The sequence below is a fragment of the Pelophylax lessonae genome (assembly GCF_965119305.1).
Source record: "Pelophylax lessonae genome assembly, chromosome: 10".
In the NCBI taxonomy this organism is placed as follows: Eukaryota; Metazoa; Chordata; class Amphibia; order Anura; family Ranidae; genus Pelophylax; species Pelophylax lessonae.
In genome coordinates, this window is record NC_138777.1 from 94,292,654 (window position 1) to 94,316,726 (window position 24,073).

The 24,073-nt window shown below is 41.2% G+C and overlaps 1 protein-coding gene across 2 annotated transcripts in view; it reads left to right on the forward strand.

Annotated features, from left to right (window-relative positions):
• LRRC56 (leucine rich repeat containing 56) overlaps nucleotides 1-24,073 on the forward strand; it is a 131,282-nt gene that overhangs the window by 94,025 nt on the left and 13,184 nt on the right. For both annotated transcript variants that reach the window (XM_082269575.1, XM_082269576.1), the window contains exons 5-9: nucleotides 8,188-8,248; nucleotides 10,424-10,520; nucleotides 13,881-14,078; nucleotides 21,684-21,861; nucleotides 23,478-23,690. In XM_082269575.1, coding sequence (XP_082125701.1) covers nucleotides 8,188-8,248; nucleotides 10,424-10,520; nucleotides 13,881-14,078; nucleotides 21,684-21,861; nucleotides 23,478-23,690 — 747 coding nt within the window. The remainder of the gene's footprint in view (nucleotides 1-8,187; nucleotides 8,249-10,423; nucleotides 10,521-13,880; nucleotides 14,079-21,683; nucleotides 21,862-23,477; nucleotides 23,691-24,073) is intronic.

Here is a 24,073-nt window from a genome sequence, read left to right on the forward strand (position 1 = left end):
GCAGGTGCATCATAAAATATATGCATATACAGCAGTAGAATCAGTATGCAAGACTAAGAGAACATCATGTAGCTTGGGTCAAGAAGGCAGCATATCCACACCGGGAGCTGAGGGAGCCCAGCCAGCAACCAACATAGGGCACACCGAGAGGACATTCATAAAGAGGGAGTGTAGCCAAGGTATTGACAGAGGGGCGGTATCATATTAGCAGTCACCAAAGTAATCTGTAGAAGTGAGTACAAAAATATATATAAGTATTCAGAAAATGGTGACATTGTAGTAGTGGGTCTTAAAGAATGATAGGCAAAAAAGATTATTACAAAAAAGTAATATACCAAAAAGGTGATGTAAGTGGCCTATGCCAGAGAGGTAAGGTGATAAGCATGGGTAAAAAGTGAACATAGAGGAGATAGGTGTAGAGTACCCTAGGAACCGATAGGTATTGAGATAGAAAGAGTGCCACTGCCAAGAGACCCAATAGTGAGGATGAAACCAGACAGGCTGGTGAACAAAAAGGAGGGAGAATGTCCAAATCAAGTACCCGAGTCGATCATGGTGGAGCTCCCAGCGTCACGTCCACGCTTGCAGTGGGAAGGAAGTCGCCGCCTCCCGGAAGAGGCATCATCCCGGAAGGCGGCGAACAATCCTCCCCATATAAGGGCGCGAGATGGAATCACGTGCCGAGCGCGGTGGCGTCGATAGACGTCACGCATGCGGCAGTGATGGCGTGACGCCGATGCGCCGTGATGAGACCGCCCACATCGCCCGCGTCCAAACCGGGGCGAGGGGGAGGAGGGGGGCCGCCAGAGCGCATCGCAGCTCCCGCCAAGGAACAATGCCTATCTGATAGGACCAAAATGTAGCAAAAAAAAAAATCTCATGTCACTGTACACATATTGATTGGACCAGCAATAAAGCCAATAAAAAATATATATAATGCAGGCAAACCGCCTGACATTAAAACCAAGCTGCAGCCGCACACTTCCATCCCTAAATCATTAAACAAGAGAATTGAACCAAGGTTCAGAAAGTGGGACTTTAAATGAGGCTCTACCTAATGGGGGTTAGATACCTCCATCCCTATTCATGTTGAATATGAGGGGAATATCATAACAAAAGAATAAATAAATATAATACATCAGGCAGTGGGCTTGTACGGAGATAATAACGTAAAAGCATAGTAATATAGCAGTAATTATTGTACATCAGTACATTGGAGCCCACTACCTACAAAAAGGTACAAAACTGGGGGGACGGTTAAAAAAAGGGGGGAAAATGGGACTGAGCCAAGAACTTAAAGTATTAAGATTCCTGCAAGAAGTTGCTATGGGTAACCCAGGGGAATCCAAAAGTGTCATTCTTCAGCATTCCTCTAGGGGGCAGTGCAATACATGACTCATCCACAAGCTCCTGAGCACTGTAGAGATCTTGGCAGCATCACATTCAAGTAAACTTTAACCATTTCACCCTCCCTCCTCTCCTACACATCTGACCTCCATACTTTTTTTTGTCCTGTCCTGGAATTTTTATTTTAATAGAGTTTACGGAAATATATATTTTTGGTCTAAAAAAACTCAGTGGTTATTAAGTACCGCCAAGAGAAATCTCTATTTGTCTAAAAAACATTGTATAAAATTCTTTTGGGCACAGCTTTGCATGACAAAATAATTGTCAGTCAAACTATCACAGCACTGGAAACTGAAAAAGGCCTGGTAATTAAGGGGTAGTACAGACTAGTTCCCAAGTATAACTGAAAGCAATTTTTTTTTAGTTTGGATAGAGTAGAGATGCACTAGAACACCTGTGAGGTTTTATTGCTGCCTGTACCTCAGTTAGGGATATTCACCCTCTCTATTTGTTCTGTTTACCATTATAGTTAAAAGAAAATCCCAAATGTTGGGTTTTCCCCAGAAAATGAACAGAGGTGAAATGTTCTAATGGGGACACTAGTTCTGGTGACCCCAAGGGATTCCCTTAACTGCCCGCCATATAGACAAATGATGGTGGAGCGGGGTGACTCTTGTTCTGGGATGACCTCATATGATGATGCCCAGTTTAGTCGCGAGCGTGCACCCGCGGGGGTGCACAGTGCGGCAATCGTGGGCATGCCTTGTCCCTGGGACACAGTGTGATCCCGAAGTTGGCAAGGAGCCGCAGCCCTTTACCCATGTGATCGGCTGTGTCCAACCACAGCGAATCACATGAAAACAAGAAGATGCTGTTTATCGGCTCTCCTCAACTCACACTGACAGTGTGAGGAGAGAAGAGCCAATCAGCGGCATCTCCTCACAGGGGAGACATTTAACGTTAATCAGGGCACAGATCATCAGTGCCCTGATTACAATGCAGCCCCAACAGTGCTGCCAGTCTGTGCCCATCAGTGACGCCAGTCTGTGCCTATCAGTGACGCCAGTCTGTGTTGCCTTTCAGTGCCGCCAATCAGTGCCACCCATCAGTGCTGCATATTAGTGTCTCTTCATCAGTGCGGCCTCATCGGTGAAGGAGAAAATACAGCTTCTCAGGGTGCTGGGGCTTTAACCATTTTACGACCGGAAGGATTTTCCCCCTTAATGACCAGGCCACTTTTTTCAACTTGGCACTTCTTGACTTTAACTGACAATTGCGCAGTCATGCAATGCTGTACGCAAACAAAATTTACCTCCTTTTTTCCCACAAATAGAGCTTTCTTTTGGTGGTATTTAAACACCTGTGTGATTTTTATTTTCTGCACTATAAACAAAAAAAGAGCGACAATTCTGAAAAAAAACAATATTTTTCACATTCTGCTATATGACATTCCCAAAAATTTTTTTTTAACATTTTAGGCCAATTTGTTTTCTGCTACATATTTTTGGTAAAAAAAAAATCGCAATAAGCGTATTTGATTGGTTTGCGCAAAAGTTATTGCATCTACTAACTATGGGAAAGATTTATGTCATTTTTATTGTTTTTTTTTTTTTTTTTTTTACTAGTAATGGTGGCGATCTGTTATTTTTCTGTGGGACTGCGACATTGCGGTGGACAGATTAGACCCCTGACTGACATTTTTGACACTTTTGGGGGTACCAGTGACATTACTACAGTAATCAGTGCTAAAAATATGCACTTTTACTGTAATAATGACACTGGCAGGGAAGGGGTTAACATTGTCGGTGATCAAGGGGTTAAACGTGAGCCTAGGGGAGTGAATATAACTGTGCGGGGGGGGGGGGGGATTGCGTGACTTGTGAAATGACCATATAGACATGTGTTGCTATATAGAAGGATCACAGGGACTCTATGATCATTCCAGGGAGAAGAACAGTCAGCTGTTTTTTAAAACAGCTGACCATTCTTCTCTCCCAGCGGGGAATGATTGCAGGTGTCAGGCGGCAATCGGAGCCCCCTGCCCGCTGCATCGGCTTCCCCGCTGACGAATGGGGGCAGGAGTGCGCCCGCTGCGGCGCGTGCTCGCCCCCTAGCCTCCTGACGGACGTATAGTTACAGCGGTTCGCGCAGGAGCGGCTGCCTGCTACAGTATAACTGCTGCGGGCGGTCGTAAAGGGGTTAACAGACTGGTGGAGCTCCAAGGAAAGCGGAAGTTCAGGTGGGTAAACATCCCTCCTCCACATTTTCGTTCCGTTTTCATTCCTTGATGGAAATTAGAATTGTTTTCCGTCATAGTTTTCGTCAATTGACCTAATTCAAATTTTATTTTTGTTTCGTTTTCATCACTGAACACATGCAACTGCCGAAAATATCTTTGTCGCCAAATTTAACACTGCCTATAGTTCTGCTCCAAAGTGTAATATTTAGGGGTTATTTAAATTAGTGTAGAACCTACTAGTGGGCTGATCCCACGCCAGTTGTGCTGTTTAACCACTTCTGGACCGGAAGGTTTTACCCCCCTAGTAACCAGGCCATTTTAAAATGTAAAAAAAAAAATCAAATTTCTTCATCAGTTTAGGCCAATATGTATTCTGCTACATATATTTGGTTAAAAAAATCCCAATAAGTGTATATTGATTGGTTTGCGCAAACGTTATTTCGTCTACAAACAATGGGATATTTTTATGGCATTTTTATTGATTTTTTTTACTAGTAATGGCGGCCATCAGCGATTTTTAGTGGGACTGCGGCATTGTGGTGGAGAAATCGGATACCTGACACTTTACAATTTTTTTGAAACCAGTGACATTATTACAGTAATCAGTGCTCAAAATATGCACTTTTACTGTACTAATGACACTGGCAGGGAACGGGTTAACACCAGAGGCGATCAAAGGGTTAAGCGTGTCCCTGAGGGATGCTTTCTAACTGTGTGGGGGATGGACTCACTGGATGACCACAGAGATCCTTGTTCCTGCTAAGCAGAAACACAAGATCACTTTGTTCATTCCTGACAGAACAGCGGTCTGCCTTGTTTACATCGGCAGACTGTTGTTTTTCCTCTCTGGGGAGAAATTGCGGGTGGCTGGCGGACATTGCATCTGCCGCACCCGCTGATTGGCTCCCCCAGTGGCCAATCAGTGTGAGCTCCTGCTGGCTGTTGCGCTAAATGAGATACAGGTACGTAGTTTTGCGCAAAAAAGCAAACCTGCCACAGTATATATACTGTGGCTGGTCGGCACGTGGTTAAGGGCTTGTTGGATCACTTTTATTAACCCCTCGGAGTCTAAGCCTTTTTGACATAAGTTTTTTTGCTAGAAAATTACTTAGAACCCCCAAACATTATATATATATATATATATAGCAGGGACTGTAGAGAATATAATGGCGATCGTTGCAATATTTTATGTCACACGGTATTTGCACAGCGATCTTTCAAATGCAATTTTTTGAGAAGGAATGCACTTTCATGAATTAAAAAACAATTAAAAAGTTAGCCCAATTTTTTTGTATAATGTGAAACATGATGTTATGCCGAGTTAATAGATACCTAACATATCATGCTTTAAAATTGCGCACACTCGTGGAATGGCGACAAACTACGGTACTTAAGAATCTCTAGGTCCATTTGCCTAGGAGGGGCATTTCCTTACTTTAGAGAGATTTCACTCATGTCCTGTTATGACTCCATTGCAGGAAGTAAAGGGATATCTTTCCTACAGGAAACAGACCGCAAATAAAAAAAAATTGACAGGGATTTAAATTAATTTCATCTCTGTCCAAAATGTAAATACAGGTATACTTTCAGAGCAGTCCCAAACAAATGTCAGGTCTTGGAACCTTTACAACATATCATTTAATAATTGGTATAATCTTGGTCTTCACAATACCATTGCAAATAAGTAAGATATAAGGAAAAGAGAACTTCTGGTTGGTGTTTCCTTCTGTCTCCCAAGTCGTTTCTATTTCAGCATGTGAAGAGGAAGTGAACCTGTTATGTTATGATGGATTCCTCTCTGAATCAAGCACATGTAGAGAATGTATCAATATATCATTAAGGCCTCTTAACCACTTTACCACCGGAGGATTTTGCTGTCTTACGTCCAGGCCACTTTTTGCGATTCGGCACTGTGCGACTTTAACTGACAATTGCTCGGTCATGCAACGCCGTACCCAAGCGAAATTTACGTCCTTTTTCCCCCCACAAATAGAGCTTTCTTTTGGTGGTATTTGATCACCTGTGTGATTTTTACTTTTTGCGCTATAAACAAAAAAATGTGACAATTTTGAAAAAATAACAATATTTTTCACATTTTTTTATATGAAATCCCCCCCCCCCCCCAAAAATGTAAAAATCAATTTTTTTTAACATTTTAGGCCAATTTGTTTTCTGCTACAAATTTTTGGTAAAAAAAAAAAATCGCAATAAGCGTATTTTGATTGCTTTGCGCAAAAGTTTTTGCATTTACTAACTAAGGGAAAGATTTCTGTCATTTTTGGTGTTTTTTTTTTAACGAGTAAGGGCGGCGATCTGTGATTTTTTTTTTTTGCGGGGCTGCGACATTGCGGCGGACAGATCGGACCCTTGACTGACATTTTTTACACTTTTGGGGGTACCAGTGACATTACTACAGTAATCAGTGCTATAAATATGCACTGTTACTGTAAAAATGACACTGGCAGGGAAGGGGTTAATTTTTATTGGTGATCAAGGGGTTAATGTATGCCTGGTGCTTACTAACGTGTGTGGGGGGAGGTGACTGAGTGACACAGGGACAGATCGCAGGTTCAGCTATGTTGAACCCTGCGATCTGACCCTGTCTGTCACTTAGGAGATCTGCCCGCTCTGTTTACACAAGCGGGCAGATCTCCAAACTCGATTCCCCGGCGATCGGTGATCACCGCCGCTCCTCCCCTGGCCCGACTCCCGCTGTGAATGAATACAGCGGGAGCGAGCCTCCGGCGGTGCGCGCGCCGCCCACAAGGGGAGGAGTCCAGTGACGTAGGTCTACGGCGCTGGAAGATAACTAACCACTTTGCCGCAGTACAGTCAACGTGACTGGTCGGCAAGTGGTTAAATTATGATGTATCCCTATTTCCACATTCTACTTACCAACTAAACTCAAGCTGAGCTAGTAAAAAAAAGCCCATAGACCTAGTTTAGAAACCTTAAAGTCTTAAGAACAAATGGGCTGGAGGACTTTCATGGTACAGTATGAACAAAATATTATTAAAAAATACAAAAATGTATTATACATATACGTATATGTTTAACATATACATATTAAACATATACGTTTTTTTTAAAACCCATAAAGGGCCAAACATGACAATACAAGTGTGCAGATATGATCAACTGGAAAACAGTTAGTTGAATTCAAAAAACAAACCAAAAAAAAACAAAAAATTTTCTCTAAACTAAACTGGATATTCACTGTAAGTGTCTCCCCCATTTGGGGGCCCCCCACAGAGGTATCTCCAATCCTACTCTACATTTTTCGTGTTTTTTCTGCTTCTTCGGGAGTTTAGCTCAAGCAGAATGTAGTATCTGTAAAGAAATACAAACCCAAAAATAATATGCAAATAGTATGTGATCATATATCAAAATTCAAAACTATACAATCAATAATAAAGTGTCAATAAAAGAAAACTATGTTAAACAAATAAAGAACTAGAGCACATATACACCCAGATATTGACCCATAAATCCCATCACCCAAACGCCATCAGGGATCGATCGGCCATACTCACCAGTGATCAACCTGATTTAATGGATGGCAATGCCAAATGGCGGTCTCCTGGCGAGTGCGGGACATGGGCATAATGTTGGATAGCTGAAAAATTGAAAATAATATATCGTACATTCCTCTTGAGCTAAACTCCTGAAGAAGCTGAAAAAATGCGAAACATGTAGAGTAAGATTGGAGATACCTCTCTGGGGGCCCCCAAATGGGGGGAGACACCTACAGTGAATATCCAATCTAGTTTACAGGAATTTTTTTTTTGTTTGTTTTTTTTAATTCAACTGACTGTTTTCCAGTTGATCATATCTACACACTTGTATTGTCATGTTTGGCCTTTTATGGGTTTTTGTTATAAAACAACGTATATGTCATATTCAATACATTTTTTGTATTTTTTAATAACATTTTGTGAGTTCATACTGTACCATGAAAGTCCTCCAGCCCATTTGTTCTTGGGACTTTGAGATATATATACACACATATATACACACACACACATATATATATATATATATATATATATATATATATATATATATATATATATATACGTATATATATATATATAGGACGAAGGTACATGGTTAATAATCTAATGGCTTGTGTAGCACATACACTACATACTTTAGAAACCTTGATGAACTGAAAAGTACACATTTCCGTTAGCAACTAATTTGATTCCTGCTGTAATTATCCCAACACACAGAAAATAAACATTTAAAGCTGATTAAATAAACCTTTCCTAAAAGAAATATGGAAGTTGTCATCACTGACCCTAAAAATGCCAATTGCCTGGCTGTTAGTTGAAACATCTGGATTCAGCACTCTCTATGTCATTATAACACACTCATTGTTCTGGGCCAGTGGCTTAAAGTACTGTAGCCAAAGGATCATTATGACAGCCAGAAAACTAGAATTTTCAGAACGACAAATCAGCAGCCTCCATACTTCTGTCAGGAATGGTTTTCCTTTTTGTACTTACCACAACTGATCATATATTGGCTTTTACTTGCATGGTGTTACATATTTGGCCAAAAAGTAAATTGCATTTTTTTTTCTTTTTTCATTTTTATAGGTACATACATGCCAAACCTTAGACAACTAAAACTGAATAACAGTGTCATATTGTCAATACGGTAAGGGGAAGGTTGTTATTTGTTGTATAACTTTGCTTATTAACCTCTTGTCATCCATGTAACGCATATGTGCAACAGCAGGGTGGGTGGACCTTAACACTAATGCCTCGTACACACGCATCAATAGTTGGCCGTGAATTTTCGGCCAACGTCCGATCGGCCGATTTTCAGCTTGTTAGTATGATGCTTCCGACAACCGACTCCGACTTTTCAGGTGTGCAGGCTATACAATTTTTGTTGGCCGTCAACAGAACGGCCGATTGTTCGTCAGTCAATACAGATTTCAGCAGACAAAAATCTGATGAGCAAGACTGGGCATGCTCAGAGAAGAAAAAACACACGGAAAGTAAACCAGCACATGACATCACTTCTGAAGTAGATTTTTGTTGGCCGAGAAAATTTCCTGTGCAGTCTAGAGCACATTTCAACCAACACAACAACACTGGACAAAAGACGGCCGATCGGTCGGCCGATAATCGTTGCGTGTGTACGAGGCATAACACGCTGCACACAAAGTTTCTGTGCTCACTGTGCGCTCCCAGCACAGTTACTGAACTGTCACTGACAGCTGTCGGTCTTTGTTATTTGTCAGGAACCGATAGGACAGGTTCCCAATCATGTGACTGCTGTGACAGTGGATCACAGTGATCATGTCGGAAAGTCTTCTCCACCTCCTGGCATTAAACCAGAACTAAATGCATAGATACTTACCTTTCCAATAGTCCCTCCAGCGCCGACATCTTCTTCTTTGTGATGTTTTCGGGCCTCTTCATTGACCAGTGCAGTGTGACGTTAATCCTGTGCATGTGCAGGAGCTAGTCATTCTGTGTATGCACAGCTCACCTTACATTCCAGGGATCACTGTGAGCAGACAGGTAGGTGTAGTTTATTGCATGTCACTTCTGCATTAAAAAGCCTGCCTGCTCACAGTGGGATTTTAGTTCCACTTTAAGACTCAAAGGAGTCCTGGGAAGGGGCTAAAGATTACAAATAATTGTATTTATTGAAAAAACCAAAATGGCACTACGAATCAAAATAGGTACAAAAGAAGGGTAGATACCCTTCTATTGGAATATTGATTGGAAGGCAAAAATCAGCTCCTACAGCATAGCTCCCAATTGTCCCTGATTTCGAGGGGCTGTCCCTGATTTGGAACAAAGACCCTCTGTCCCTCTTTCCTCCTCTTTTGTCCCTCATCTTGGTCTGATCTATATAGTTGCATATAAAATGCACGCTTTATCTTTCCAAAAGTATTTCCCAGTGCTAAACCTTTCATCAAATTTCAAAATTGCTGCATTTGTAAAATTTAAAAGCCAGTATAACGGAATAGAGGTGGTAAAAAAAAGCACTTGTGAGTTTAATTAAGGTTTTTTTCACCTCCTCTTCCCTCTCTGTATTACCTGTACATTATAATGATACACTGTATCTAGTGCCCCACCTCAGTACTAGCATGTTTATTCATTTCCAAAAAATTATGGCAAAAATGAGATTATGTTGGGGGTCTACTTTCTAAAATGATGTTATTTTGGAGGTGTTCACACATGTCTGCCATTTTTATTTGCAATGTTTTATTACAGAAAGGAAGGGAAATCTTTTTTGAGTCTTTTTTCATTTATATAAAAATAGTAAAATATAAAAAAAACCTCAGTGGTAAAGTGTTGCATGACAAACATATTGTCACTCAAATTATCACAACAATGAAAAATGAAAAATTACCAGGTAATGAAGGTATGTTAAGGGTTGGTACTCAAGTGGTTAGGAAGGTCAACATTTCTAACATTTCTATATAAAATTGGTAGTTGCCTGGCTTTCATCTTTAGTACTTATTTACATTTTGGTTATAAAAACTGGTAGAAAAAAAATATTTTTTATATTTTTTTCAAAAAATATTTTTTTAGGTATTAGTCACAGTGTATGAGATTCCATCTATCATTCTTTTAAAGCTGAATGGAAGATTATAGAAGCCACCTGATTTGATGTTATGGGCAACAATTTTACCTTTTTTTTTTTTTTAACAATTGTTATATAGTAAGCACTTTCCTAGAAAATACTTTCAGAACATATTTAAAGTTCAAGTGCAATTACATTATAAACAATTACATAAATACCCCAGCAATAAATATGCCTGTATAAAAGATATGTTATGAACTTTTTATTTAATTTTTCATTTCATAGAGATCTTGGCACCTCTCTCTCAAATCTGCAAGTGCTTTGGTTGGCACGCTGCGGACTCACAGACCTCGATGGCATAGCCTCCTTCTTTTCCCTTAAGGTAAATATATCACTGTTGGTTTTTCAATGATCACCCATATGTTCCAAGGGAAACTCCTATTTGTGGCTTGAGTTGTCTCCACATTTTAAGGATAAATATTTAAACAGCTCCATAAAAGAAAAACAGCAAAACAGTTCAGCTAACGCATTTCAGCACAGAAGACCTTAGGCTCTGTTCACAGTAGTGCAATTTCAGATGCGACTTGAATCACCCAGAATCACATGACAATGGAAATCATCATTGTTTCAAACGTTCCTGTTCACATCAATGCAACCCAGCACAGTGCGATTTTGGAAAAGGTTCCTGTGCTACTTTGGTGCAATGGCAGCGTAGTCCCATAGAATATGCAAACCACATCCAAGTTGCATTCAAGTTGCACTACATAATCACACTGAAAACTGGAACAAAATAGGATTGCAGTGGTGTGAACCTAGCCTTAATCCTAGCTAAGTGATAAGTAAATGTACTTTATTATTGTACCCCTCCGTGACTCCAAGAAGCTGGGATAACAAACATTAATTGTATTAATTATTTAATTATTAATTATAAGTGTTAAGAACGCATATCAATTCCCAACAATAAAAAAAGTATTCAGCAACAACAGGTGAGCATATGGACAAGCATGTAAAATCTTCAGCAGTCTAATAAAATACGGTATTAGGAATATTGAAGTACCTGACATCCATTTCGTCCTCCAGAGTAAGGCCTAAAAGGTAGTTATTACAAGTGGCTTGCTATTATCTGTCTTGCCTATAGAAGTTCCCTCTTTGCTTCATCTGGGATTCATATTGCTTTGCCTTGGAGGTCTCAACATTTTGACTTTGTGTACCAACCCCACCTACCAGCAATGGGAATACCTTATTGCATTGCTCCCAAATGTCCCTGATTTGGAGGGACTGTCCCTGATTTGGAACAAAGTCCCTCTGTCCCTCTTTCCTACTCATTTGTCCCTCATTTTGGTCTGATCTATAAAGTTGTATTTAAAATTCACTTTTTATCTCTCAAAAAATGTTTCCAAGTGCTAAACCTCTCATCCAATGTGTAAATTGTTGCATTTGTAAATTTCAAAAGCCAGTATAAAGGAATATTAGAGGTAAAAAAAACCCCCTTAATGACCAGACCATATTTTGCGATTCGGCACTAAGTTGTGTTGACAATTGCGCGGTTGTGCGACGCTGTACTGAAATACAATTGATGTCCTTTTTTTCCCACAAATAGACCTTTCTTTTGGTGGTATTTGATCACCTCTGCGGTTTTTAGATTTGCACTATAAACAAAAAAAAGAAACAATTTTGGAAAAAACGCAATATTTTTTACTTTGCTATAAAACATTCCCCAAAAAAATTAAAAAATCTAATTTTTTTATTAGTTTAGGCCAATTTGTATTCTGCTACATATTTTTGGTAAAAAAAAAAATCCCAAAAAGCGTTTTTTAATTGGTTTGCGCAAAAGTTATAGCGTTAACAATCTGCGGGATCGATTTTTGTACTTTTTATTTATTTATTTTTTTATTAGTAATGGCGGCGATCAGCGTTTTTTAGTGGGACTGCAACATTACGGCAGATAAATCGGACCCCTAACTCACATTTTTGACACTTTATGGGGACCAGTGACATTAATACAGTAATCAGTGCTAAATAATATGCACTGTCACTGTATAAATGACACTGGCAGGGAAGGGGTTAACACTGGGGGTGATCAAGGCGTTAACTTTATGCCTAATAGTACTTACTGACTGTGTGGGGGGATTGGTTGGACAGAGGCAGAGAGAGATCGGTGATTCAGCATGGCTGAATCACACAATCTTTCCCTGCCTCTCTGACAGAAAAGTTGCCTGCTTTATTTACCGTATATAGGCAGGCGGCTCTTCTGTCATTCTAGCCAAAGATTGCAGGAGGCCGGCGGCGATTGAGCCTGCTCCTCCCGCGGTCTGGCTCCCGCTGTGTCTAATCACAGTAGGAGCGCGGCTCCAGTGGCGTGCGTGCGCCGCAGAATCTACGTGCACATAATCATGTAGATCTACGTGATTATGTGCAGCCGAGCTGCCCTGCCGCAGTAAATCTGTGTGGGGCGGTCAGCAAGTGGTTAAGGAGGTGTTGCAGAGGGTGTTTCCAATGCCTACAAACATTTTCTAATGGGTGTCCCTCATTCTCATCTCAAAAAGTTGGGAGGTACGCCTTATTGGCCAGCAAGTCACTCTCATTAGACCAGGAGGCAGTGAGTTTGAGGTGGGAAGACCTTCAAAGCAAAGTGAACATTATGCTAGGTGGCCACAAAGGAGGCTTTTGGTGTCATAGCAGGAAGCTTGTGGTCATTGCTCTAAGGCAACAGGTTCCAGTTTACTGGTCAGCACTGGCAGCAACAGTCTTCATACTAACATGATCTGCCACACAGCAGAGTGTAGAGTATAGTAAAGAAGTAAACACAATATTTTCTCTCTCTCTCTGTACCAACTGCATGGTAGCACTTCGAGAGGTTTCCAAGCAATTAGGCAGGCAAAGGCTTGTGAGCTCTTCTTGGTAGTCCAAACAGATGCCCAATGTTTTTGCCATGAAGGCTACTGAGCATGGGCCATATTTTTGTCTCAAAAGCTTCAGACATATTACCACTGCATTACTTGTTATGACTTTTCCAAGTCCACAGCTGCCCAGTTCTATGAGATGGGTTTCTGAAATCCCTCACATTTACTAAAGCCTCGTACACACGCAACGATTGTTGGCCGACCGATCGGCCGTCTTTTGTCCAGTGTTGTTGTGTTGGTTGAAATGTGCTCTAGACTGCACACACATTTTTTCGGCTAACAACAACCAACTTCAGAAGTGATGTCATGTGCTGGTTTACTTTCTGTGTGTTTTTTCTTCTCTGAGCATGCCCAGTCTTGCTCATCTGATTTCTGTCTACCGAAATCTGTACTGACTGACGAACAATCGGCCGTTCTGTTGACGGCCAACAAAAATGTTATAGCATGCACACCAGATTTTTTTCGGCCGAAAAGTCAGAGTCGGTTGTTGGAAGCATCATACTAACAAGCCGACAATCGGCCGATCGGACGTTGGTCGAAAATTCACGGCCAACAATCATTGCGTGTGTACCAGGCTTTAGTTTGAGGCAAGCCTAACATAAGGGACTCCTCCAGATTTTCTTTTTGCAGAACAATATTGTATTACAAGAGGAAACTAACTTTAAACTGTATCTAAAGAATCCACCTTTTTGGTGTGGTCAATGAATCTATGTATGCTCCATTGAATAAATCAGGTTACCTAAAAACACTTTATTTTTTGGGATATCTTTGGTGTTCAATGGGGCGCTGATTTCTTTTTGACCAATGATTAATGTCTGACAATTTAATGTCCAATGCAGGAGCTTTATCTGGCTTACAATGATCTCAGAGACCTCAGTCAAGTGAGCATGTTGGAAAATCTGGAGGTCCTTGACCTTGAAGGTAACAACATCGACCAGATAAGTGAATTGCAGTACCTAGCACTGTGCAGCAATCTAACAACCCTCACCATAGAAGGCAATCCTGTGTGTGTTCAACCTAGTCCTGAAGGCACCATGGTAAGTTGACCTGACACAAAACATTGATACCTCTTCAATGTATATTTAAAATGAATTAATCACTGACGTGATCTTTAATGGTTAAACATTTTATTATTGAAGAAAATGATAGCTGCCTGGCTATGCCTGACCTAGGTTCTTTTGAATCACAGACCCAAAATGTGTATGCTTTAAATAAGGCTGAGAAAAGTATATATGAATACTAATTTTCAGGTCAGCGACAAGTACAGCATTGAAGTTATAAACATCAGTATTAGAGCCAGGTAACAAACATTGTCCAAAAAAGAGTGCCGCAATGGCAGCCTTTATGATGTTCTCATGATATAGGCCCTTTAAAGTCTATGTCTAGAAAGCACATGTATATTTTCCCATGTTTTGCCCGTTTAAAAACACTGCAAATACAGAAAATTACCTGTTTATACTGCCAGAAATCTGATGAGCTCCTAAAGCCTCGTACATACGCAACGAAATTTCCGCCGACCGGTCGTCCATCTTTTGTCCAGAGTGGTGTTTTGTTGGTTGGAATGTGCCTAGACTGCACACAAATTTTCTCGCCCAACAAAATTCTACTTCAGAAGTGATGCCATGTGTTGGTTTGCTTTCTTTGTGTTCTTTCTTCTCTGAGCATGCCCAGTCTTGCTCATAAGATTTTTCCCTGTCGAAATCTGTACTGACTGCATGAAAATCGGCCGTGTTTTGACGGAGGACAAAAATTTTATAGCCTGCACACCAGATTTTTTTCGGCCGAAAAGTCGGAGTCGGTTGCCGGAAGCATCATACTAACAAGCCGAAAATCGGCAGATCGGTCATCGGACGAAAATTCCTGGCCGAATTTCGACTCGTGTGTACGGGTCTTAACACTGCAGGGTTCTGACAACGCTGTCTCTACTGCATTGAAATCCCAAGCAGTGTGAACAGGCCTGTCTCAATTCTTCCCTGTTGAACTACAGAACACTCCCCCTTTTTCATCTTCATACCCTAAGGGTTTGTGAAACTCTTGCAGCATTTTTAAAGAGTCAAAACAACAGAAAATGTGTACATATGGCAGAGATATACTGCATATATTTGCTTTTTTATTTTGCCAAGTTATACATTTTTAGACCCAAGTCTGCAAGATTTTTCATAGCCAGTGACTTGCCAAATAGGGAAGCATGGATAAATGGTACCTTCCATATTTGTAGGCAGACAGGTTCTCTTTAAGTTTCCAGATTACAACTGTAAAATAGTAATAAGGATTTTTGCTTAGCATGGCGTCTATTCTTCTTGTGTTAAGTTCCAACTGTCCCCAGACAAAGCCTCTAACAAGGTTATCAACCCATGTCTGCATCTGGTGTAAGAGCCTGATCTGATTTCACCTGGGGTGAGATCATCTCCTCTGGTGATCTCATGTCTGACATGCAGGGAGCCTGAGCTACTGGTTACATCAAGTAGGGCCTTAGCTCAGATGTGCAGACTAAGCTGGAAAAATATAGCACAAGTGACGGGAAATAAATATCATTTAATGATCTTTATATCTGATATATAGAACTGTAGAAAATATACTTCCTTTTAGAATGAATGAATAGGCTACTTATTGTTAAAGGGGATATATACAGTATCTCACAAAAGTGAGTACACCCCTCACATTTTTGTAAATATTTTATTATATCTTTTCATGTGACAACACTGAAGAAATGACACTTTGCTACAATGTAAAGTAGTGATTCTACAACTTGTATAAGGCCCCTTTCACACGGGCGCACCGCCCGACGGAGTCCGTTTTGCTCAGCGGGGGATTGATCCGCCGATCCCCGCTGAGCAGGTGGATAACAGCTCTGTCTCTGCTTTGTGTGCAGAGACAGAGCTGTCAGAGCCCCACTGTCCTCTGTAGGGAGATCAGATGAGAACGGACTGCCTGTCCGTTCTCATCAGATCCCATCTGATCCGATCCTCCAGACGGATGGAAAATAGAGTTTCCAACTGTCCGGATTTTATTTGGACAGGATTGGATCGGATAGCAGCGGGTGTCAGCGGAGATGTCTCCATTGACACCCGCTGCCCCATAGGGATGCAAGAAGCATCCGATCAGGTCCGCCTGAAAAACTGACAGGCGGATCGGATCGCCCATGTGAAAGGGGCCTTACAGTGTAAATTTTCTGTCCCCTCAAAATAACTCAACACACAGCCATTAATCTCTAAACTGCTGGCAACAAAAGTGAATACACCCCTAAAGTCAAAATGTCAAAAATTGGGCCCAATTAGCCATTTTCCCTTCCCAGTGTCATGTAACTCGTTAGTGTTACAAGATCTCAGGTGTGAATGGGGAGCAGGTGTGTTAAATTTGGTGTTATCGCTCTCACTCTCTCATACTGGTCACTGGAAGACAGTTCAGCATGGCACCTCCTGCCAAAGAACTCTCTAAGGATCTGAAAATAAGATTTGTTGCCCTACATAAAGATGGCCTAGGCCAGTGATGGCGAACCTTGGCACCCCAGATGTTTTGGAACTACATTTCCCATGATGCTCATGCACTCTGCACTGTAGTTGTACAAATCTTACAGCTGTCGCTATTCGTACGCAGTGTGTGCAAGCAACATTTACAGCCACCAGCAAGAACCTACAGATTCTACCTGGCGGCCACACCTTACGGCTGCTAAACTACTGCATGAATGTAGCCTTAGCCCCATGTATGTTTCATGTTGCAAAGAGAAGATGATTATGTACTGTTGATGGGGGTTCGACACGTGCAATTCGTTTCGTTCCCATTATAAATTCGGACACATTTTTGGTAATTTGGAAATTCAGATATATCCGAATCTCTGAATAAAATAGTAGCGCATTTTGTTGAAATTTGTTGAATTTTTTTTTTTATATTCGTTTTCTAATGAGTTTCAGATTTTCAAAACTATTCGAATTTGGATTGGTCAAAAAATGATCGACCAATTTGAATTCTGTGTGAAGAAGAGCTGGTAGTTAAGAAGCGGGCCACTGCATCCCTAAAGATGAAGTAAAGCCTGGGAAATTTTTTTTTATTTTTGGTTACCTGCAAAGTAAATGCATAATGTGCTAGAATGCAACGCATACTAGCACATTATGTGACACTTACCTGTAAATGAAGCCCGCATCGTCCCTGTTGGAGGTCGCATCCATCTTCCTTCCGGGTCTGCGAACTGTGGCTTTGCTACTGGCCAGAGCCGCGTGGCGCCACTCCCGGGAGCCGCCGGTCGCAGCACAGGGCTCTGGAGGAATGGCATGGACGGCTGTTTCTTTAGAGCGCATGCGCCGATGACGCCATCAGCTGCATGCAATGTAAATATCTCCTAAACCGTGCAAGCTCTGTTATAGACTTACCTATAGGTACAAACAGTACAATGGGGTTTACAACCTCTTTAACGACCAATGACTCATCAGCTGTTTGCGCGCTTCCCCAATGACAGATGAATGTAAACAAAAGAATACTGACAATACAAAAAATGCTGAAAAAAAACAGTGCGACCCCCCCCCCCCCCCGATCCCTACCAGGCCCCTTTGAGACACCAAAAAAGTGTAAAAAGTTAATAAAAACACAGACAGTTTTTGACAAGTCCCCGAAGGAGATACATTGTCAATCCCACCAAAAATTTTTGGTCAAAAAAAAGGTTCTGCACCCGATGAAAGCTCCCACCGCCTGACAGTTCTTTATTAGCTAAAAGGCAGGGCCACCCAGCACACCCCGGACAATGACATCACAAATGGGGGTGGTGACCTGATGATGTCATCGGGTGGCCCCCGCCCCTTATTTATTTAGGAACTGTCAGAAGCCTGAGCGGGAAGACAGTGGGAACCTTCGTCGAGTGCAGAATGCTTTTTTTTTTTTTTTTTTTTCGGGTCGGCAGTAGCGGGGGGCATCGTGATTGACGTTGGATCTACTTCAGGGGGCATTTCTTTTTTCTTTTTTAAAGAGGAAGTAAACCCCCCTCAAAAAAATGAAAAAAAAAAACACAAACCTTGTAAGACAAAGGCATATTGAGCTAGTATACATCGCATATTAGCTCATTATGAAATACTTACCTTAGAACGAAGTCCCCGCAGTGCCGCCCGCTCAGCAACAGGATGGCCGACATGTTCGGCCGTCCTGCTTCCTGGTTCGCGTCCTCTGGCCATCTGAGTGGCCGGAGGTGCGATTACATCACTCCCACGCATGCGCAAGGGAGCCGCCATTCACGGCACAGGGCTCTGAAGGAATGGCACGAGTGGCCGTTTTTTCAGAGTGCATGCGCTGATGACGTCATCGGCTGCATTAAAAGCAAACATCTCCTAAACGGTGCAAGTTTAGGAGATATTTGCAATACCTATAGGTAAGCCTTATTGAAGCGCTCAGTTCCCCCCCCCCCCCCCTCCTGCCAGGCTGCATGCTTGGATAAGGTTCTGGTATGAATTTTGGGGGGGCCCCCATGCCATTTTTTTCTGAATTTTTCATTACCGACATTCTTGTTTACATTTCAGCTGTCCGCAGGTAAGCCTGCTTACTGCTTATGAGTCATCGGTTGTTAAGGAAGCGGTGGCCTGCTTCCCGACCCGCTCCTTAACAATCAGTTATTCTTCACACAGAATTCAAACCAGTCAATAATTTTCGACCGATCCGAATTCAAATTGTTCTAAAATGTTTAATTTATTCGGAAAATATATTTAAAAAAATTAAATTAAACTAAACAAGTTCTTAAACAATTCAACAAAACAAAATTAGTAACATAACAAATCTATGCGATATGAAACAAAACAATTTTTTCTGTTCTGCACATGTTTAATGGGGGGCCACAATTAATCTGAACCTGTTGCTTCATCATGCATGAAAAAAACACAGGCTTGCCTTCATGCAAATGATCATAGCAATGTGTGCTGATATTTGAGAAATATTGAGTGAGCATATTATTTCCATATTTGCAATTACCGTTCCTCTCTGTTAGTGCAAGCTCCCTGCCTGTTGAAGCTGATATTAGAGTATGCTGTTTGTAGCTTATACCAATCACGGAGCTCACACAGTAATAAACCATGACATCATAGTTTACTACTGCTCATGTGCTCGCTGTGATTGGTCACAGTAATCACATAGTAACAGGGCCGCATATATCAGCCCGGTACATGAATCAATGATCAGCCTAGTCCAGTGTAAACAGCAGGTCACCGATCCCACCACTGTGCTCTAAAAAGCACACTCAAGCAGTCGCTGCAGGAGGATGTATGGGTACATCCACCCACATCGGCGCTGTTCTATCCGGCTGTTTATGAACTATGGATGGACGGGAAGAAGTTAATTTTAATTATCTCAGCAGATATTTTAATTTGCTAATCTGTGTATTGAATACATTTAGGTAAATGTGCCACAGCAAGTATGCAAAATGTGGCATCAAAAATTACTTTCAGGTAATTATATAATAAACAGTGCAAAAGGCAGACAACAAAGTGCTAATAACTCACAGACGTAGATCTGTGTTCCCATACAACAAAGACCAACACATTTGCTCAGTGCTTCATAAAATTTACACCAGAAATGCTTCATATCGATCTTGTAATCCTTTCCTCTAACTAGGAAAAATTACAAATAGGATGTTTGTAGTACCCGGATCTTGAACTGGTATTCCTAACCATCACCCTTTATGATCATTATTGTTTCCCACGGACTTAGCTTCTAAAAGCTTCAGTCCTAAAAGCTGTAATTGCATTTCTATTGCTAAGCTGTAACTTCCTGCTAACCGTGTCCAACTACACTGATGAAGACACCTTCCTTTTTGTTTTGGAGGCAAACCAAGGTGCTACAAAATGTACGGTAATCAAGCTTTTTCAAGACTCAAAAAAGAGAGAACTGAGAACAATGCTAACATCTAGGAGTGCAGCACAGGCAGCGAATACGGGAAGTTATCAGCGAAAAAGATTTCTGGCAGAATAAACTGCTGTACATATCAAACAGCATATAAAAAAGACTATTTCAATTGTATATTTAACATACTAAAACTGAGCAAAGAAGAGAAATTATTTGCTAGGTTTTAATTTTTTATTTAAAGGTATGCAATAAATGAAGACCGTAATAATACATGGCATCATAGTCCTGAGATCAGTTAACTGTTATACAATAGACAATAAACTAATGTAGAGTGAAACTACTCACCTGTTTGCACAAGTCCTCCCATTACTGGATGGATGGATGAGCGAACCATTGCTCATTACACAGAAGCCCTGCAGAAAGTAATTTACCAGCAAGAGCATGGCAAATTACATATCTGGCCAGCAAAGGAGCAACCTGTGCAAATTGATGTGCATTTCTCTGCCCTGCACTGTAATCCTGTAATTATGAAACCCTGGGATTGATTTACCAGAGGCAAATAGGCTCTTCACTTTGCATAGGAAGTAGCAAAGGGATTTGTCTCAGAGGTTAGTGCATGTGGCTTCACTTTGCAAAGAATACCTGATTAGCCCCCTTTCACACAGGGAAGACTCTGGCAGTGGATCCACCTTTTCAGTGTGGAATCTGTCCACTGATGCTCAATGAGCAGGTGGATGACAGTCTGTGTCCACTTTGCTTATGTGGAATGGACACAGACTCTGTTCTCAATAGGGAGGTTAGATGGAAATGGACCGCCTGTCAATTTCATCTGACTGTTATGTGATCTGATCTGCCAGATGGATGGGGAACAGATCCCCATCCATCTCTTTTTAGGGGACAGGACCGGATTGGATGTCGGGGAGTGTCAATGGACATCTGCCACTCCATAGAGGACAATGGAGGGTCTGATCAGGTCCGCCTAAAAAACTGCTAAGGGTTACTGTTTACTGATGTCGCAGAGCTGCTCCAGACTCTGGAAGAATTCAGACCATATTGTCAAGATCTACGCAGCTTCCTGATCGGCATCTGGTTCAGACTTTTGGCGTGCGGCTGAGAACTAGCCACTCCTTCCCCCATCACAGCCTGGCACTCCAGTGAGCGCTGGAGGGGCAGAGCAGAGAGCCAGCGACTGACACTCATTGCTCTCTGTCCAGAGCTGTTCGAGAACTGAGCGATCAGTGGTCACGTGATTGTTCCGTTCTCAGGCTTATAACCAACAGGGGACAGCTGCAGCATTGAGGTGAGTATGAATGTTTCATTAACAACCCCAAACTTCTCCTTCAATCATTCCCATTGTGTCAGTACTGACAGAATTTGAATCCACAAATTCTATTTCAACGGTAGGGGAGTCAATTGAGGTAAATCACATGTAAAAGTTATAAAAGGAATGTACTATTTCTCAACAGGAAGAGCTGTTGTTATACCTGGTATGATTAATTGGTACACTGGACTATATACTCACTTTCAAAATCACTGAGTAATTTGAAATGAGAACCAACACAAGGCTGAAGGAAGCAAGGAAGCTTGACTAATGTATCTATGCAAAGATCTTGCCAATCCATCAGTCTTTAGCTCTGATTGAGCCTTACCTGTAGCTGTAGCTCTTACAGGTGGAGGTAAACACAGCAAAAGGTAAAAGTGAATACTGCAATAATGATTAAAAAACTCCCTATTGACTTTAGAATTGACGTACTAGAGTCACAACTCTAGGATTAAGACAAGTATTTTGTGTTTTTGTTCTGAACTGTTTTTGTTCTGAACTTTAGCCTGCAGACTACAATTATCGGGTCGTGATTAAAAAGATAATCCCTCAAATACAATATTTAGATGATGCGCCAGCTGACCAAATAAACCCAGCTACACCTCACACTCCATCAGAAGACTGGTTGATGGTAAAGGACCTAATTAAGGAAAGTGTTGTGAGCCAGACGGATACATCTTTGGGTAAGAAGAATGGTAAAAAAGAGGATGTAACAAGTACACAATCATACTACAAATTTACATTGATTTTTAAAAAGAAATGAAACTAGACAATATCCCTAAAAAAGTAGAATGTATCGGTATGGCAATAATTGTATTTCCTATAATCACCACAAGACACATGTATAGTCTTGGTCCAAAATAATATCTTGGTTTAAATCTAGTTTGATCACCATAACTTGTTTTGTAACTTGTCCAAATTAAAATATTTGGAACTGTACCAGCCCTATAATTATGAAACCATCCATTACTCTACATCATTTGATGTAAAGCCTCATTCCAGGAAAACCTATTTTATCCCAGAATTGGGTTTTAAAGCAGAACTTCACTCTCTTAAGCAACATTGACTATTTTTAATAATTAGTAAATAGGTAGGAAAGTATATCACATTTCCTTGTCTTAAACTATTTTTTTTTTATTTCTTCAGTTGCTTTCTGGCTTTGAGGCCTAGGCAAATGATGAATTACATCACATTCGGGAGGGGAGGAGGGGTTTTCTCAGCAAAGCACACTTTCCCGCATGCATGCTTGAACTAAGAGCAGATGGATTCTAGTAAGTGCTACATGAATCATCTGCCCTTACTCAAGATGGCCTCGGACAGAAATGTTTGGGGATGTTTTGTAAAGTGATTTGTCCACAAAAAGCATAGAGACATGGATGGGTGACAATTCTTTGAATATTATAAATTAATGTCAGTAGAATCCCAGGAAGGGAATAAGTCAGATCGGACAGCTGAAGCCGCGCTCGCCAGTGTAGGATGAAATTTAAATCAGGGGTGATCCAATGTCTAGCTGTTTCCATTGCAAAGATGTCACCACAGCTACGCATTGGTTAGAATTATTCCAATGTCCCGGGGGGACGGGAGACCTGGGCAGAGGGGCAGAAGGTGGCGGGAGGAGGGGGATAATGGTTGAGCGGCTGCTGAGCCACATCAGTTATCTCCAGAAAGCCGATGGCTGTCTCTAAAAAACGGTACCGGGGTGATGCCTTTAGGCTAGCTGCAGGCATCACCCCGGTAATACCACTTCTTCAGGCTGATGTAGAGGTACGTTGGGGTGCGGGAAGTGGTTAAGTAGTATTGCTTATAATTTGTTGACTTTTCATGTGTCTAAAAATAATAATGGTGCAAGAAGTGCAATTCCCCTAGCACAGTGGTTCTCGACTCCTGTCCTTAGGACCCACTAACATGCCAGGTTTGCAAGATAACTGAAATACATCACAGGTGATAAAATTTCTCAGTGATTGCATTATTCTAGTCTGCATCTCCATAAGGTAATACTTAAAATCTTGCCTGTTAGTGGGTCCTGAAAACAAGAGTTGAGAACCTCTGCCCTAGCACCTAGATTTTAGGTTATTATAGTCAGATTATTGAAAAATTGTTTCTGATTGGTTGCTGCAGGACACTCCATGCTGAAGATGATGTACATTGCTCATTATCATTCCTTTTTTCACTGCCTTAATGAATAAAACTGTCATACTAAATACTTACTGAATAAGCCTGTATATATACATTGAATAATTTGACAAATGAATTTATTAATACACATTACTGAATAATTCCCTGCATGTATTATTTATAGATGGCTCACTTCAAGACTTGGGAAGTGCCCTACAAAAGGAAAACGTTCGACCCAGTACTGCCCAGCCAGGGGTTACCAGAAGACCACAGTCTGCACTAAGGCCTTCAAGTGCAGGGAGGGCAATTTCCAGCTTACATAATAGACGAGCAAGTCTTATATCTGAATCACCGGGGAATGACCCAGCAGATGATGAAGCCAGTGACCTCACTCATGGTGACCTAAACATAAGACTCCGTCTTGTCATAAACACTACATCTTTTTGCTTCTTGAACCTCTTTAGTCCTTTTCCCTTCACTTTAACTAGCATGGGGAGTTATGGCTTTATTTATACGTTCTTTATTCCAGACCAAATTAAAATGTTGCTGCCGCCTTTGGCCTTCAAGGCTTCTTTCAGACAAGTGGTACTGCTAACCGCTCTCTGTGTCCATGGTGGATCACTTTTTAAAGGTCAGCGTAGCAGCGACTGGCAAGCATTCAGGAGACGCTACTACCACCTTCTGAACCCCTGTTTGTTTGGGGTTTTTTTTTGTTTTTTTACTTTTATTTTTACATTAATGAATGTCAATTTTACATTGCGGGGCCATGCTGCAACTGCA